At 38.5% G+C, this 17,981-nt stretch overlaps 1 protein-coding gene across 1 annotated transcript in view; it reads left to right on the forward strand.

Moving 5' to 3' along the window:
• The first annotated feature begins 3,313 nt into the window (after positions 1-3,313).
• Positions 3,314-17,981, forward strand: part of LOC102689650 (uncharacterized) — a 72,731-nt gene continuing 58,063 nt past the window's right edge. Inside the window, exons 1-22 of the mRNA XM_069185871.1 lie at positions 3,314-3,541; positions 4,484-4,635; positions 4,820-4,993; positions 5,751-5,955; positions 6,252-6,457; positions 7,032-7,231; positions 8,201-8,325; positions 8,730-8,862; positions 10,083-10,168; positions 10,251-10,398; positions 10,738-10,873; positions 11,142-11,279; positions 11,473-11,593; positions 12,151-12,243; positions 12,393-12,604; positions 12,964-13,048; positions 13,169-13,380; positions 13,844-13,961; positions 14,598-14,723; positions 15,559-15,661; positions 16,289-16,502; positions 16,975-17,195. Of these exons, the coding sequence (XP_069041972.1) occupies positions 3,329-3,541; positions 4,484-4,635; positions 4,820-4,993; positions 5,751-5,955; positions 6,252-6,457; positions 7,032-7,231; positions 8,201-8,325; positions 8,730-8,862; positions 10,083-10,168; positions 10,251-10,398; positions 10,738-10,873; positions 11,142-11,279; positions 11,473-11,593; positions 12,151-12,243; positions 12,393-12,604; positions 12,964-13,048; positions 13,169-13,380; positions 13,844-13,961; positions 14,598-14,723; positions 15,559-15,661; positions 16,289-16,502; positions 16,975-17,195 (3,421 nt within the window). The 5' untranslated portion in view covers positions 3,314-3,328. The remainder of the gene's footprint in view (positions 3,542-4,483; positions 4,636-4,819; positions 4,994-5,750; positions 5,956-6,251; positions 6,458-7,031; positions 7,232-8,200; positions 8,326-8,729; positions 8,863-10,082; positions 10,169-10,250; positions 10,399-10,737; positions 10,874-11,141; positions 11,280-11,472; positions 11,594-12,150; positions 12,244-12,392; positions 12,605-12,963; positions 13,049-13,168; positions 13,381-13,843; positions 13,962-14,597; positions 14,724-15,558; positions 15,662-16,288; positions 16,503-16,974; positions 17,196-17,981) is intronic.

Consider the following 17,981-nt stretch of genomic DNA (forward strand, 5'->3'; position numbering starts at 1 on the left):
ATTAGGATGGTTCAAACCATCCTGTATGATGATCTTACCAGAAGTGGATTTTTTCATTCACCTTTAGAATTTAAGTAATTTATTTTTGATTATTTATGTCTAAATATATTCATTTTCTGCTATATAATTTGCTGTAATGACTAAACTTAACATTCTGTTATATCTAAGAGTCTTTTGTCACTCATGGAGTGCAGTATCGATTTATTACACCACAGGCAGCACAGTGTGCCCTGTAGGCGTTGGCAAAAAAGCAGGCTTCCTGTTGCGTGGTTGTTGTGCTTAGTAACCAAGTGCTTAGTTACCATGTCAGCGTTTTCATTCATGACAGCTGGGTCAGTTTGAATTCACAAAGCTTTGGCAACACTATCTTCTGACAGATTACTTTGGTGAACACTAGAAACATACTGTACAGTAAAGCCAGTCTATGTGTTGAATTTCTTATTTTTTATTTCTCTCTATTTTTCTCTTCTGTAAATATATCATTCTAGGTTATTTCAAAATATCAGGTTTTTCTTACCACATGTTTTGAATTCTGGGATATGTTTTCATATTCTAAACATAAACCTGTACATACACTTTTTGATACCTAGTTTTTATTTAGAAAACATTTCTTTAAGTCAGTAATTACTTAATTAAACAATAAAACAGTAAATAAAAATGTTATGATCTACCTTAACTTAAATGTATGAAATTCTGAATTAGGAACTCTTTATTACTGAGTATAGAGCACACTTTTTTATTTCACAGAATCTGTGAAAAAGTCACTTTCCACCTTATAAAGACATGTTATCATCATCACATTGAGAAAACTATCCAAGTCAGTGGGTGAACTGCAGAAAAACCAGTTTTGTATGTATCAGCACTGCAGGCATTGATAAGCTGTTGTTTACTGTGGCCTTGACAACAGCAGTTGTTCTGAAGAAGTTCTCTGACTTGGCTAGTCAGGAGAAAATGAAAATTTCTTGTTCAGCTGTAACACAATCTAGGTAAATGCTTACAAGAAATGGATGAGCGACACTGGTGGATTGCAACTAAGTTGCAGGAAACGTTCCAGATTGAGGAAAAAGACAACACTACACACCTGGAGGAGTTCTTCCTGAAGCCTGATAATCTGGAACTGGTCAATGCTTTCTTAACAGGTAAGAGGTCAGCTGGGAAACAAATATATCCAGTGACAAGGAGACCTGAACAAAATTAATGACATTCTTGCAAGAATCCTGGTTGATTTAAACATCAGCATCAAATAAAAAGAACTGTTTTTTAAGAACAGATAATAGTGAAAAGGTTCATACAGATTCAAAGCAAACTATTGCCAATGACAGTCAGATCTGGAGATGTGAGATTCTAGATATTCAGTCATCTGCAACAGGGGGCAGGGAGCAGTGGGCAGAGTTCTGGATCTAAAACTAGGTTCAAGTTCCAAGCACAATACAGTATTTCTACTCAAAGTCCTTTGTTTAAGTTGATCTGGTGAAACATACAGCTGTAAAATTAGTATACGTACTAAGCATAAATTATATTTATTTGGACAGCTGTTAATTGACTTAATTATTAATGTCTCTGTACTTGTTTGTACTTTTATGTTTAATGTGTATATATATAATCTTTCAGGAAAAACTAACATTAACTGGAAGCAGAAAACAGAAGGAATAACTTACATTTTAAATGATTACATTGTGTTATTGAAGCTAAAATAAATAAATATAAACAGAAAAACTGGCAAATATCATTGTGTAATACTCTAGGGAGTTTTGTATCTGTGGGTATGTTACTTTTTCATTGAACATAACCAGATTACAGTTACACAGTACCCACAGTTTTCCTATTACAAGATAAAGTATAAGCTAATAAAGAGTTGTACACGTATTGCACGGTAATTCATGAAATAGCATTTTAAACGTAAGATAATGAATCACTGCTTTCTGAGCTTCGGAAAGATGTAGATTTTTTTCTGCTACAGAATGGATAATGTAATATGCCAAAGTTACCATCCATCTGTATCCTGTTTTATTCAGGCGAAGGGCTCTCCAAGCTGTTTTTCTACATAGATCTCAACAGCCAAGAGGGAAGATTACAGTTGTGTGACGTGAAAATTGGAGAAAACCTGGAAAACGACATTGATCTTAAGCACACTCTCATTTTGTACTTCCTCCGACATAAGGCGAGTTTTTGTTTTTGTTTCACGTAAACCAATATAAAGTAAATATTACTGTTTTTCTGACATACCTTCCTCCCATAAGATATAACACAAATGCACAGTGGTTTTTCTTACTGGACATAAAATAAGGTACCACCTTATAACATTTAGTTTCCTTAAATAACACATAATTCAAAGAAGAAAAATACTGTGAATACGTTTCATGTACAGTATATAGGTTTATGTTATACTGTACATTTTATCTTAAATATAATTACCTGTATGTAATATTTAAAAGAGCATCAGATGAAGAATCTCATGTTGTGTTAGCCTTTGAAATATAAAGAATTAAGAATGATTAGGCCTTACTTTAGTGTTGTACAGTATATTGTATGGTATAAAGTCCAATTGTGGAAGACATTTTCAAGAGTTTAAGTGTAAGACATCTTACACTAATTACATAGGCACAGAGTAATAATGCGTTTGGTTACACATATTTATATTCATCATACAATAAAGAAAAGACTTTTGCTTTCAAGCCCAATGCTTACTAATCAGGTATTTGAGTGAGCTGAAGTAGTGATAATGTTATTTATCTGTGTTCATGCATGGTAGTTACTTGAACAGTCTAAAGATAGATCTCACTTGGCATTGTGCCTTACAAAGACAACGAAGGTCAGTTGAATTCCTTGCAGCAAAACATCCGTAGGGGCCTGATATTGTCTCCTTTCAAAAGGTTTGATCAAATATTAGTTAAGTTAGAAACAGGGGCACTTTACTTGGTTCTGGAACTGAAGTTATAAAATTATAAGACAAAATAAGTTTTGCACTAAGAAAAAACTCACAAAAATGTATCAATATAGTGTATCAGTTCAACATGAAAAACATATTTTTATGCTTAGGTGCTACTGCCACCTTCATTAGTACAATACTCTTTATTTATGAATAAACATGATTTAAAGATCACCCTGAAAACTCCACCTGAAAACCCTCTGATTTGTTTGTTAATGCAGGACTTATTGTCTCATGAGAAAAAGCCCTTACTAAAATTTCCTAGCTACAAAAAGGCAATGGGAGCTCATTCACGACAATAGGTTGACTCACCCACAACACAAGTTCAATGACAGATGGAAAAGATGACTAAAATGTCCCTTTCAAACCCAGACTGACAGAGAAGTGGATCCTGTTCACATGGCCAGAGACATTTTCTGTGGCCAGATGAGGGACAGCCTTGTTGGGAGTCTGAGGTCCCAGCTGTCTGAGGTGTTCACTCCTCTGCTGCGGGTTCAGAAGCACTGGGGCAGCTGTCCCCCTGAACACGTCGCTCAGTTTCTGGCCGAGCTGGACAGATACGCGGTTTCCCTGCAGGACTCTGCTGGAGCCGTCAGCCTGGAGAGGCAGCAGGTAAAGCTGAGGTTGCAAGGTCTCCACAGGAAGAGCCCAATGCCCCCTTTCACCGCCATCGTCCACATCTCCCTCTGTAAAGTGTCTCAAGCGAGACGTGTGATCAACACCTCCTGATGTGAAGATCCGCTTTTGAATTTCACACCAGAGTGTACACATTGGGCTTTTATTTGAGATATGTTAGCCTTTTTCTTACTGTTTTCTGTCACTTTTCGTATGCTACAGGTATTTTTAGAGCTTTTGGAAACCGAGGGAAGATGTGATATCTACCAGTTTGTTATTATTATGCTCGTGAAAATAGTTTGATTATGCCAAAAAGCTCAACTGTTTTACACTGAAGAGGAAAAGCAATCCCTGTTATTGTCCTAAAAAGCTCACTTTTCCCTGTCACTCCTTTCTATTAGGAGACGTTGTTTCATTCATTCATAATCCATTGCTAAAACCTGAACAAGATGATTGTATACAGTAATATTTTGAAAATAAAGTGTTTATGGCTTGTAGTAAGACAGTATCTTAACAAATATAATTAAACATGCAGAATTAAACTAATTTAATTTTAAAACGCGTAAAACCTCTTTTGTGTAGTTACACCACCTTCCATTGAATTTATATTTCTAATTCATCCATTGTCAAAAATCTGTTTATTTCTGGTAAAAGTCACTGCAATCTAGCATATTCTGGAAACAGATGACTCAAGGCAAGACAACATCCTGGACATAAGTCCATTGGAGGGCACATGAATACATGCACAAGCTTAGGGACGTTTTAGGAACACCAGTTCATCTTGGCAGCATGTCCGGTGTGAAAAAACTTTAGCACCTGTATTACAAGGGAACAAGGGTGGAAAATACTGTAAAATATTCCACAAAGAAGGCGGCCCTTCTAAATCATCTCCAGTGTTCTCAATGGAAACAGAATCAAACCTCCTTTGCTCTTCTTTAGATACTGAAGAAACCAACCAAGTTGGTGAGCCCTGATGTCACACAAAAGAGATCAGCGGCTTTCGATTCTGACGTGATTGGTGAGCATGAGGCTCTTGTCTCTGAGTGGATGAAAATAATCGAGCACATCCTGCATGAAGGAGGAGATGACAGGTGATTAAATAAAGTTTTGGAATGTTTCAGTGGGATGCTTGATACTATGTAAATATCATAACATACATCATATTTGTAAAACGCCTCTGGCGTACAAAGTTGGCTGAAATGATTAAAATGGCAAATAACAAGGATGCTGCCGTGAAATGTGTACCATAAATGAATGCTATGTTGCTTGCTGTAGGGTCCTCGATATCAACACCAGCCCATTCACTGAGCTTGAGCGATGGAGGAGGAGACAGCGAACCCTGGAGTCGATCACAGAGCAGCTTAGGGGGAAGGAGAGTAAAACAGTCATTGGACTTCTTATTTCCACCAAATCTCGCCTGCTGAAAAAATGGAAAGCTGTAGACATAAGGTAGCACCGAGAACTCCATGAGACAGTGTGGCGCTAGAATGGTTTACTCCAATTTCTACTGCTGTTTACAAACACGAACACAGCCTTGTTCAAGAGATTTGTTCTGTAGTGTGTAAAACTGCAGTGATTGTAAGGTGGTCTGTGCTGTGACTTCAAATTCTAATAGATGTTTGCAAAATTCATAGTAACTGTCACTGAAAAAGGCCTCTGAATTTATGATGTTTTTTTTTCTAACAACAAATGACTACAATGCTATGTGAACAGAATGAACAAACGTAGTATATTGCTTTATAAATGCTAATAATGGTTGGCCACATGCTAGCCAGAGGGCTAATTCGTGGTCAATTACAGTCTTTCACACTTGGATACCATTATTCAGATCATGTCACCTTTGAATGTGGGTAGTATTGGGTTGAAATATTGTGATTTATTTATAAAAAGAGTAGCTCGATTGACCCCACTGGAAGTAGTTTGAGATTAAACAGAAAGCCATGAGCAGACAGTTGGAGTTGAATAGGAGGCAGTGAAATGACTATCTCACAGTGGATGTATGTTCTGTAGCTGCTCTAAGCGCACATATAAATACCGTGTATTGTGTATGCTAAAAATGTATTACTTTTAAATTAATCTGTGCGTGGGAATAACTCAAACCCTTTCTGTCTCAGTTTAAATAAATACAGTATTTACTGTATGTCTTTCTGTACATATCCCTCAGGCGATATTTTATGTTTGCATTATTTTCCTTGATTTTCATCAGCATTACAGATGTTACCAATGATACAAAGAGCAAAGTGAAGTACCTTGAAGCCCTGCAGCGCCATTTTGATGCCTTGGCCCGTGAGAAAAACCCGGTCAATCTAATGGACTCTGTCCTGCCTGGAATGATTGTTGGGATTAAACAGATGGATGCCATTTCCCGCTCCTTCGCTCGAAACGGATACTTGGGCATCCTGCTCACAAAGGTTTGTCTCTCTATAATAATTTGGGCCATGCTCCAGCATGAGATCTGCCACCAAATATAAAACTTATCTAGTTTTGTATCATGTAGTTACCATTTTTGTTTTTAAACATCTTAAAGAGCTGAGACGCTTTTTTGAAAATCCCAGCTAAGGAAAAAGCCCAGACCAGAGCCAGTGAAGTCTGGACAACAGGGATCAAGCTGTTTTCCAAGAAAGTGTCTTTACTGGTTTCCTAAAGTAATGTCAAAGCAAGACCTATTGTGTTCCCAGTACACATTATGTTGGGGTTTTTTTTGTAGGTGTGTAACCAATTGACAGTGGCTTGCAGAGAGTTCCTGAAGGCTGATATAGTGAAAGAGGAGACTGACGACAGACTCTGGCACAGAGTAAAGGAAGAAATGGAGAAAGGAAGCTCAAGTCCTCTGCAGCCTGGGTTTCCTCACAAGAACAAGGGGAAAGAGAAGAAGCCGCAGCTGTCAATGCAAACACACACTCTTTATGAAAGGTGGAGATAAACATGCCCTTCTGTAAAGGTTGCAACTGCCACAAAATGGCCAAATACATATTTAATGATTACATCCACTGCATATGTATTTTCTAATTTGGGGATCTGCATTTTGGATGGGTGTAGTACTTTTGAAAAGAATCCCTGTACAGCAACTAGAAGGAATTAAGAGTCACACATTGTTTATATCATCATTGATATCTGCTTTTGGTGTATTGTTGGTGTTGACGAGTGTTAGTTTGCTACGGTAGCCTCACAATAAAGATAGGAGGCCATTCTACCCATCTGGCCATCCGATTCAATAACTTGGATGAGTAGCTTGTTCCCTTATGTCACAGATCCACGCTTCCTTAAAAGAGTGACTCGTGGTCTCTGTTCTCAATGCATATGGTTGTAGTTCTAGTTGATGTCCTCTGGTCTGTATTTCATTGCCTCTGGGGCTACAAACTCAAGCTGTAAGATGTTTATAATTTTTCGTGTTAGTATGTGTAGTCCCTAGCTGATAATAAATATATATATATACATGAAAGGAGTGGACGCAGGTGTGAATAATTTTGCTCATGTTCCCCTTTAGGATTCAGGCTTGCCTGACCCTACAGGCCTTCTACTTGGATGCAGTGCGTCAGTTGCGAGATGCTCTGGGAGGTGCTCATGGGATGCATCGGTTTTCCTCTTCAAGCTCCCTGTCAACCATGCAGGGAAAACTGACCTCCTACTCGGTGGGCCGAGCTCCAAAATCCAGCGTTCGCAAGGCCTCCGTGACATCCAGTTATGGTGAGCTCAGGCTCTGTTTGTTGGGCCAATATACAGCAGTAGAAACTTCAGCTTCCACAGGGAGAACTCCTGTTAAATTGTTGCTGCTTAAGATAAAAGAATAGTATGCGAACCTTATTCTGTTTTCTAATCTGTGTTCATTTTGTTGCATCCATAAATGATTTTTTATAATTTATTCAATTAACCTGTCTTGGCGGTTTCTTGCTCCATTATCCTCCCACAGCCCTAATGGTAGGTTAGCACTAAGACATACTGGTAAGTGTTAGGGGTCAGAGGAAACACGAGGTGGATCCTATGCAGAGTTCAAGGGAGAGAGAGTAGTATTCCAGAGCTTATAAGTCCCGGAAAAAGCTGCCGAAGCCGTAAACCGAGAATCGTAGTCGTTTCCCGAAAACAAGGCCCAAAAACCCAAAAGTACACGAACCAGGAAGACGCGCTGACAAAAGAGAGAGTAGAGCTCAATGCCGGCTGGAACCCAGATACTGAGCAATGATGCAAACGCTCGCCGCACTGAAGTAATCAGAGAGTGAAGGTGTGGTGGTGAGCCGGGGCGCTGGGTGGTTAGATAGCTGACCGAGACGAACGCCTTCTAAAAGGGGCCGAGGTTGAATTACTGAGAACCGGGACGGTAAGTTAATTGGGTACTGGGAAATACTGGTCCTGGTGGGAGTGTGTGTGAGCATTGTTGTCTGTGCTGTGTCCACCCTATGATGGACTGGCGTCCTGTCCAGTGTGTATGCTGTCTTGCACCCATTTCTTTGCCCGGGATAGGCTCCAGCCCTCCCATGACCCTGTACTAGAAACAGCGGGGAGAAAATGGATAGATGGTTATTTCTTACATTTTTGATGACAGCGGGTCTACTGCAAAGTGCATCAGAAAGAACATTTGTGCTAATGATGTGAGTTATTGTCTGCCATTGACAAGAAAGAGGAGCAGTGCAACTCAAGAGCCCCAATCCTATTTCCTAGATCACAGCCATGATTGCCAAGGGACAGGGATATCGCTCACAGATGAAGAGACCATTATGCACAACATGGATACCCTCTGCTGTAAACTGAGGCAGTTTGCGAATGTAATTCTCACCCTTCAGCAGGTGGGCTTTCTCATTTGCATTTAATCGCGACTGCTTTCCACCTTTTATTTCAAACGACAAACCTCATGTCTTTTAAATCCCAAAATGTTCCTGATGTTTTCTTTATATTAAATATAAATGCTATCTTTGTATAATAGAAAAATAGTTTTTTTTGTTTCCTTGATAATGCTTTATTATTTCATTTTAAACAACAGCTTTCCCTTTTCTTATCCAGAAGAAGACAGATTAAATTTAAACAAATGATGTTATCAGCTTTAAAACTTATAGCCTTAGAGTGAGAACATTTTTGCTTCTGAAGGCTTTCCTAGGTGTCAGATCTAAAATTCAATTCACTTGTGTGTTAGTATTTTTATATAATTGATTCTGAGTGCAGATGCATTAGTTTGGGTGTGTTTTTGCTCCAGTATAAAGAGCTATCAGAGAGCACTGAAGGGCTACAGAAACCAAGCCATGAAGACCTCTTTATAAATGACAACACTGATGGAGAGAGCACTCATGACCAGACAGATGACCCACAAACAAAGGAAGAGTATCTCGGTAAGAGCTTCGGTACACCTACATTATGTGTAAATCCATGAGCTTTGTGTGTCTGTATTATGATTGGGTGTCTCTTTGCTTATTCATACTGTATTTGGTGTGCACTTACTTCTTGTGTGTAACTGTAGCTTTTCACTCAAAATGTTCACAGTTCACTTATTCCCCCAATAGTGTGTCTCCCAGAGTTCTCCAGGATAATCGTGTGTTTTCTGCAGGACACATAGGCCTATTGAGTTCCCAGCAGACACGAATGTGTGCACAAATATATATTTAAAGGGTTGTGAAGAAACACTCACCTTCCTCTGTGAACTGTAATTACTTATCATTTTTGATGGATTATATCTTTATCTAAAGGAAATATCACAGAAGAAATGTGGAAAGTTAAAATCTTCTAGAAAGATGAACAAACAGATTTAAAGTTAAGCATTTGTCACATTGATCAAACATTAACTTTATACAATAATGAATTATTTATGCAGTAAATTATTGATTATTTACGTTTATTATTTTCGAAAAAGTTCTTGTTTTTAGAACATTGTTTTATAACTGTTTTATGGTGTTGTTTACTATATATGTTATTTTAGTGTTTTGATTTATTGTATACAAATGTTATAAATAAGGCATGAGATGCTTAAAAACACTACTTGTGTGTTTAAAGCACAGTATTGCAGAAACAGTGCTGTACAGTACACATTAGTTCAGTTTGTTTATTTCAAAGTACAGTACATTACATTTAATGCAGTCCTGTTCATGTTTAATGTTTAATAAGATTTTTTTTGTTAATACTACATGATATACTTCAGTACGTCTACTGTATTATATACAGTATATCTGGAAACATAATTAACACTGACCTTATTTCACAGGAAGATCTTTCATTGAAAACTGCACTTTTTCTGTGACTTCCTTCATAGAACGGAAGGAAAAATCTGTAGTTTCACTGTTGAAGTTGTTACATGGTGTCTATACATTGCTGGTTAGTGCTGGTGTTTCCTCAGTGTGGCTCTTGCTGGTTTGATGTTGCCTTTAGACTGGATAACCAGTTAAAGAATAATCGATAACAGCTGCAATATGAAGTTTTCTCTTAGTAGAATATCTTTCAAGTTATCATGAACTATCCTTTAATACATAATAAATACCACATACCACAACGGGAAGAAAGCAATATCAATATGACTGTTTCTATGCAATTTTTGGTTTTCTATGGATCTTTGTTTCAGCTGTAGAAACATTGAAGACCGACACCATACCCCATGGCACAGAACCCTACCATCTTCAAACACTTATTGAAGAAGATGAAGCTCAGGTACTTATAACTATACTTGAAGTCTGTCCTTCTACGTTTCACTAACGAACTGCAAGAATAAGTGTGATCTTTTCTCATCTAGAGTGGTGGACTGCCCTCGGCTCACTCCGAACTCCAGTCCTTGAAAACCCTCCAGAATGAAGGCAGTTCAGAACCTCTTCAGCCGACATGTCAGGAGGGAGAAGAAGAGAATGGAGATGGGCTGACTAATGAGGAAAAACACATGCTTCGTAAGCCATGAAAAGACCATCTCTCGAGCGAGGGTTAAGACTGTTTTGAGAAAAGTAACTGTATAAGAGAGAATCGTTTGGGACTTTGAAGGCAGGCAGTGCTTGTTTCGGCTAGAATTGCAAGTTTTTCACTGCTTCTCACAAGGTGTTAAATGAGTGGTGCTACAGTAGCTAGAACGCTAAGGTGTTCACATGTGGACAGACTGATTTTTTAACTGTAAAGCCATCTTCACTGTTTAAAATGCCATGAAATCATTTTTATATGTGAAAATAACGATTCTGACTTATTTCATTTTATTATATTGTACATTGTACTGCATGTCATGTCGGTGGTCTTAGGAAACCTGTACAAATGGGAAGATCTGGACGAGGAGGGGGCCTCGCTGTCAGCTGTCATTGGTGACTGTGTGAACAACATGATCGACACCATGGCTTCTGTAGTCAGCACGAGCGTCCTCTTGGATGTAGAGAAGAAGTAGGAACTTGCATTTAAATATCTTCCATGGTCCTGTTTGAAATGAAATATTATAAATAAAAATGTATTTGTCTTATTAATGAGCTCATTGAAATGTTTTAGTTGGTAACTGAATGAATTGTACAGGTACACATTGCGTGGCACTGTATGTGTGTCTGAGTCATGTTCTTACATTTCTAAGGCATTCTCCCTGTTTATGCCACCCAAGGGTCACAGCTCCTACAAATCCTTTAGGCAGACGTGGCTTTTGTTTTCTTTATCTCCTCAGAGACACAGACCAATTTGAAGAAGCTTACTCGGACTTTCTGGTGATGAACCAGCAGCTGGAGAGCTATATCTCAGTCTACATACAAGCTCTCTTTCTGAGGAAGCTGAACACCAGGGAGGCTCTCTCTGTTCTACACAGGTAACCATTACTCATTCTGGGCAGAAAAAAGACACGTTTATTGTGAAGTGTTTATTGTGAATGTCTTTTCCTAAGAGAATATCATCAATTGCTGGAGCATACAGTATTGCTCTCATGGACTGAACATGTGCTATGAAATCCTTGAATCAAGTTTTATTCACTTCTGCAATATTCTTTGCATGGCTGCTTACAGGTTCTCAGTGGTCAGCCAGCGTCAGGGTATTCAGCCCATGATCAATGAATGCTATGTTGAAGCCTTAGATTGGTTTTATGAAGAAATTAAAGACGTACAGGAGATTTATGAAAAATACAAGGTGAGTTTAGTAGCAGGACATGTTGTTCTTGATTATACAGTATGTGCTGAAAATGTAGTAGTCTACAATCATTTTATCCCTAAATGGTGCACTTGTATTATTTATTTCTCTGATTTTTAGTTGATGTTTTTTAGGTTTTCAATGTAAACTCTTCTACTGTGTATTACCGTAATGGTCGTACCGGTCATCACCTGTTTCTAGCGATGGTTTGATGAAGGGGTGTCATTTACTCAACCGTTAGTTGGTACTGTAGGTCCTATAGTTCTTGTCTTCAAACACTGTAAGATCACTGCCTAATTATAGGTCCTGCCCTTAAATATTCTGTAAGTCTAAATGTACTAAATTACGGCCCATGCTTTTAAAAGAATGAGTTACCTACAAGTATAGGTGGCAAGGCTATAAATAAAACATTAGGAATTGGTATAATGTTCTTCCAAATACATGGATATGGTGAAAAGGTGAATCTTCCAAGAACAGCATTTAGTTTATGAGTATGCATAATCAGCATTCTCTTGATTTGCTTGTGAATTGAATTCTTATTGTCGTTTTCCCCTCAGGATGACCCCGTCTTACCTAAAAACATGCCCCCAGCCTCAGGTGCAATTTATTGGTCCAGGCAACTTCTCTCCAGGATAGACGGACCTATGAAAGTACGTTTCGGACAGTATTTTGTCATCTTTTAATACTGCTTTTATACCTTTCTGGACTTGATTTCTACGTGTGACTTAAAATATCATGAATGCCTTGAGAAGAAGCGTTGAAGTGAAAAGTTCATTAGCGTTCTTTATTATTGTGACAGGTCTTCAAGGGGGTCAGAGTCGTTGCTTCCTCATACAGCTACTCCCAGGCTGTCCAGCTGTACAACAGGATCGCTGCAGCCCTGGTGGCTTTTGAGCACCTGTGGTACCAGAAGTGGAGATCTGAAGTGGACGGGTGTCTTCTTGGGCTGAAAGCTACCCTGCTGGTTCGCCATCCACTCACAGGGGAGTTCATGGTGAACTGTGATGAAAGGTAATGTGAGGTGTCACATGGCACCAAGAGCAGAAGGCTTTCAAGAACTAGACAAAGACAATAAGTGGAGTCTACAATGTATCTGTCAAAGCCACTCAATTCTGCATAGCCTGTGTATCTCAAATATTCTACATACAGTGGAGTCCCAATTATCCGACCTAAATGGGACCAATAGTATGTCGGATAATCGAAAATGTCGTGTAATGCGGAAACTGAGTAGGCAAATCATAGATTAATGGAAGTGCAGTACAGTATTTTTAAAACTAGCAAAAATATTATCAGGTGAAGTTACTGACACAAGGCAAGAGGTGTTTAAATGTGGGAATTATGAAGTCTTCATTCTGTTCTACCATTATCAGGGTCATTCAACTTTTTGAAGAAACAAAATGGATGATTCGGTTTAGGATGGAGGTTCCACCGCCTGCTGTGTTGTCTTTGAAACAGGTGATCATCTTAATTACCTCACACAATGAGCGTGCTTGAAATGCAGAGCAAGGCCTTTTCACGTGCGTTAGCAACAGGAATTGTTGTGAGAAAATCACCAAAGTTATTTTTCTGTTACAGGAGAGGAAGTTTAAGACATATAGGAGCAATCTGCAGGATCTTCTACAAGAGCTTCAGAGTGTGAAGAAGGAAATCCCAGAATGCCTCACTACGCAGTTTGCTTTTCCACTTGAAACTGTGGGTCGTCACCTGCAGCCAGGACTGTCTGTTCTGACCTGGAGCAGCATAGACATAGAGGCCTTCCTTCACAATGTCCACACAGACATCTCTAGGTAGAGTACGTTAGATTCATATACTCAGACTGTAGTGATGTAGAGACTCAGAATGTAAACAGATGTAGTCTGTTTAGGTCTATTAAGTCATATAAGGGTCTTTGGCTAAGTTTGAAGGTTGAACTGTTTCATTGTTTTATATTCTACATGAATTTTCTTTGGTCATTGCAAGTTATGTTCCCTTTGCTTTATTTTTCCACCTATTGTTGGTTTCTTTCCTTGATACCATCTTTGGGTTTTCCATAAAAATCTAAATTGAATACACACATTGAAATACCGAACGTTTCTCAAATGTTCAGCCTGCATACTTTTGTTTAATAAAACGCCTACCCTGCTGTTGTCTGCTTAGATAAAAAACTATGGTAGAATTATTACTACTATAAATTCCAATAAGTTAACTTAGATGGATTTGCAACTGCTTAAACTTTTATTTTGTTTCTTTTTGTTGTTGTTTTATGCTAAGGTTGAAAATTGTAGTGGAGAAAATATCCGAAATGAAAGCAGCTGTTATAGACAAAACTCTTTCAGATATCCAGAAACTGGTGCTTTTCAATGCTGATGAGATCCTCTTTGAGTCAAAGGTAAATCAACATCCAAGCTCTGTCTTTCGGTGAAGATATAAAAAGCTTACATGCATTCATTTTTGTAGAAATTGATATTTCTGTTTTCCATTGTATTTTCAATGTCTAAAGAGCATTGAAAGGAAAGAATTTCCCTTCAGGAAATGCATTACTCTTGGTATCTTCTGAGGATACAAATAAATTGTTTTCATGCTTAATGGATTTGGTAGCACTCCTAGGGTTTATAATAATAGGTTATGTGGTTAGTCTGCAAGCCACAATATATTCTGTAGACTCAGAAATGTGAATCACTGGAAATCCTTACTTTAAGCATATTTCAACCTACTGTACTGATTAAGGCCCAATGCATTATTAATTATTACAACATAGTGGTTTTTGTTTCTACCTGCAATACCTAGCTGAATCCATACATTTTGTAACATAATATTAGCAATAAATGGTAAAAAACATTGAAAATGTAAAACAATTATTTATATCCAATACATATATATCAGTAAAATTAACAATATTGATAAACCAGAAATTAATATACACATAGTGTATATTGCACATAGTGTCTCAAACAGACAAAATTGATCTGATTTTAAGTGAAAACATGTTTTATTGCTTGTACATTTTCTCAATTGTATCTTTCAGAGCCCACAAGAATTTTTACACATCTTAACATCATCTCTAAAAATGAAACAGGTAGAATTGGAAGAAAAGGTTAAAACCATACAAACAGCCATTTCAGACATCAGAGCTGTTCTGAAGGTCAGTAAGGTGAGAAGCTTCAGCAAGAGAGAGAAGGAAACCCTCTCATCAGAATGGAAAAGCTCAGAGAACTCCCTAACTGGTTACCTGTCGGCTTTACGACATCTCTGGCACTTGCAACTCATAAAAACTATGACATATTTTGGTACTCTATCAGCAATCTTACAGATGCTTTTAGGATTGGGTCACATGACAGATAAAATATTACACTTCGTCAAAAAGAAACTGCAGCTTCATTTAAAACTGCAGTGTTAAGTTGCTATGGTAATACTGTACCATATCAGCTACGGCCACTTGTTTGCAAAACTGGCTTGGGATCCCGGTTTTCCTTGTATTAACGTACTCCGCAGGAAAGGCAGTCCATGTCACAAGACCACTGCACAGTTCAGAGCCTTTGGGGGCTGCATGGAGGATGATGATTGAGAAAACATAATGAGATCCTCCAAACTTCATATTGCATTGACGCCATTTATTAATATGGGGCAAATAGCATTAGAAATCACCATATGTTTATCGTGTAGTCATGAAAGTCACATTTAATCCTTGAGTTCTTTCACGAATCAATCCACCTTGCTATTAGACATTTTTCTGAGTTTATGAGACTTACCTACTGTATATGTTTTGATTACATGCCCCTAGATTTTCTACTGAAGCACCAGGTAAAATAAATTTTTGACTTTGATAGGTGAGGAACAAGCTATGTGTGTATGCATTTTTCATTAGTCATCCAGGTCTAAGATAGGGAAATACAAAAACAACACTTTATATTGAAAGCACCAAACAATATTGATGTTGACCTCTGAAACTTTGTTAGTACAACCATCTCACTTCTAACCCTAAGCAGGCTGCGTCTCATCAGACACTGCCCAAAGGAAACCAGACTGCTTGTACAGCCTCATCTTCCTCTAGTCATCATAACAGCGATGACAGCAGCAGACCGGTTTCTGGTATGCATTAATTTACCTTTTGTTTTATTACCAGAATCTTCATATACGTTTCTGAAAGACTTCCAGTTTACTTGGCTATAGTCAGGTATCATCATGCACGCAGTGTCACGCAAAATAAAAGGCTGTGGATTAACATGAAGAGCCCTTCACTTGTCTTCTACTAATGACTCTTACTGCATATTTCTGACTCCCTCGACCAAAGTAATATGAGCTCTGCATTTAGTTTTAATCAGCTTGTTGAAGACTTATTAGATTGCCTTGGAGAGTGGCGGGTTTCATGTTCTTAGGAAATCACGGCTTTTATCTCAGTAATTCTCTCAATGTTATAACCTGCCCCCTCGCAGCAGAGCGGTGACTCTGTGGCTCAGGATCTGCACCTGTGGCTGGAAGGTTGTCGGCTTAAATCCCGCAGCCGGCAGAGGAATCCTATTCCGTTGGGCCCCTGAGCAAGGCCCTTAACCCCAACTGCTCCAGGGGCGCTCTGACCCCAAGCTTCTCTCTCCCTGTCTGTGTGTCTGTGTGTCTCATGGAGAGCAAGCTGGGATAAGCGAAAAGACAAATTCCTAATGCAAGAAATTGTATATAGCCAATAAAGTGATCTTATCTTCCATGTCTCTTTTCCAATAGAATATTTCCGTGACCAGACCTGCAAGGCTATACTGTGCTGTATCTGCCATTCTTTGCTGATATTGGCTCGGGTTTCTGGCTGTGACCTGGACAGATTAGCAGAGAAGCATCTCTGTCACCAAGAAGAGGGTTGTCCAATCTACAACAGCTCAAATGTCTCTCTAAGCACCAGAACTGAAAATCTAACAAACACAGTTTTTCCAGTCTCTCTGAGGTTAGTTTACAAGGTATTTCAGGGAAAAGGTTCCAGCTGTGAGCCACCGGTGTCTTAATTTATGTGGGCAGAGATCTAACATCTGAGTAATATGATGGTAAAAGAGTGATATGCTCTTTTATGCGTACTGAAACCTAGCCCAAAAGCAGAATGTTTTTTTATAAAAAATGTTCTTTTTATTTTAATTAAACCTAATGTATTACCATCTTAACTTCAACTACTACCTATATCAACCCCATACACGTTTGTAGTACAGTGTATAGTAAACTCTGACAGGAATGTGAATAGTACTGAATCTTTTTAGACCCTAAGTGTATTTGGAGCTGAAATTGTTTCTTTTGTAATGCAAATTAACATATAAATCAAAAGCATTATTTCTGCAGTGCTCCCATAGTGTTGTTCTGCACTGTTCTTTTCAGGAGTGATGCCTTTTACACTCAGTGCCTTGTTTGTCACTAACTCTGTTGAAAAGGTTCACCCTGAGGCTGAGACTGACCATCCCCACAATTGTAACTGACCCCTCAGTGGAATCTGCACAACATGCTTTAATAGAGGCTGCTTCAGCGGTGATGGACATCACTGACTCTTTGAAGTGGAATCTTGGGGAGGACAAGAATGACGCCCTGCCCTTAGACGTAAGAGGAGAGGAGACAATTCAGCACATCCTAGGCCATCTTAGTAATGCGATTAATGGTACAGAGCATTTCTTTTACTTCATTTACAGACTGGTGTGAAATATTTACAGTTTATATAGTGTATACCTAAAGTGTGACAATAATAACGGAAACAGTTAAGTCACTGTTTTGGAGTGGGATAGAGTTGGAATTGCTGTAACGTGAAAAGTGTTTTGGTGTGCTTGATTGTTTACTTCATCTTTTTTTAATCCTCTTCCTATAAATTTAGATTTGCTGCACCCCGCCCGTTTTAAAAACATTAATGTCACTGTTTCTTGGATTTTGCAATGCCAATTTGCAGTATCCTGGTAAAAGCCCTGGCAAAACAGAGTGTATTCTGCAATAATGGGGCACCAGGTGGAACTGAGAGCACACAGCTACACTCCCCCTGAGCAATCCAGAATTAGAGAATAACAAAGAAAGGGATAATAACCAATTAAACCTAGATTACATTAAGCAAACTAGAATTCCACACACAACTCCACACAAATAAAGAGAAAAGGAACAGACACTACGTGGACAGAAATCTGGGGCTCGATGTGAAACCAGTACCCCGGAGCTATGAGTCCGGAGTTCAAGCCACCCATCGCCATGCCACCTCTATCAGAAATTTAGACATTTAAATCACAGTGAAATGTTCTCATCAAGACATAAAAGTATCATCTTTATTAAAACAATTGTTACGTCCCAGTGTGTGGTCTATGTGTGTTTTTGTTGTTGTGTTCTACACTTCTGACTTTGATTGTTCTCCCTCCCCCATTGGTCTATCATTACACCACTGTTTCCATATGACATCATCTTCAAT

This window comes from Lepisosteus oculatus, chromosome 2 (assembly GCF_040954835.1).
Source record: "Lepisosteus oculatus isolate fLepOcu1 chromosome 2, fLepOcu1.hap2, whole genome shotgun sequence".
Classification (NCBI taxonomy): Eukaryota; Metazoa; Chordata; class Actinopteri; order Semionotiformes; family Lepisosteidae; genus Lepisosteus; species Lepisosteus oculatus.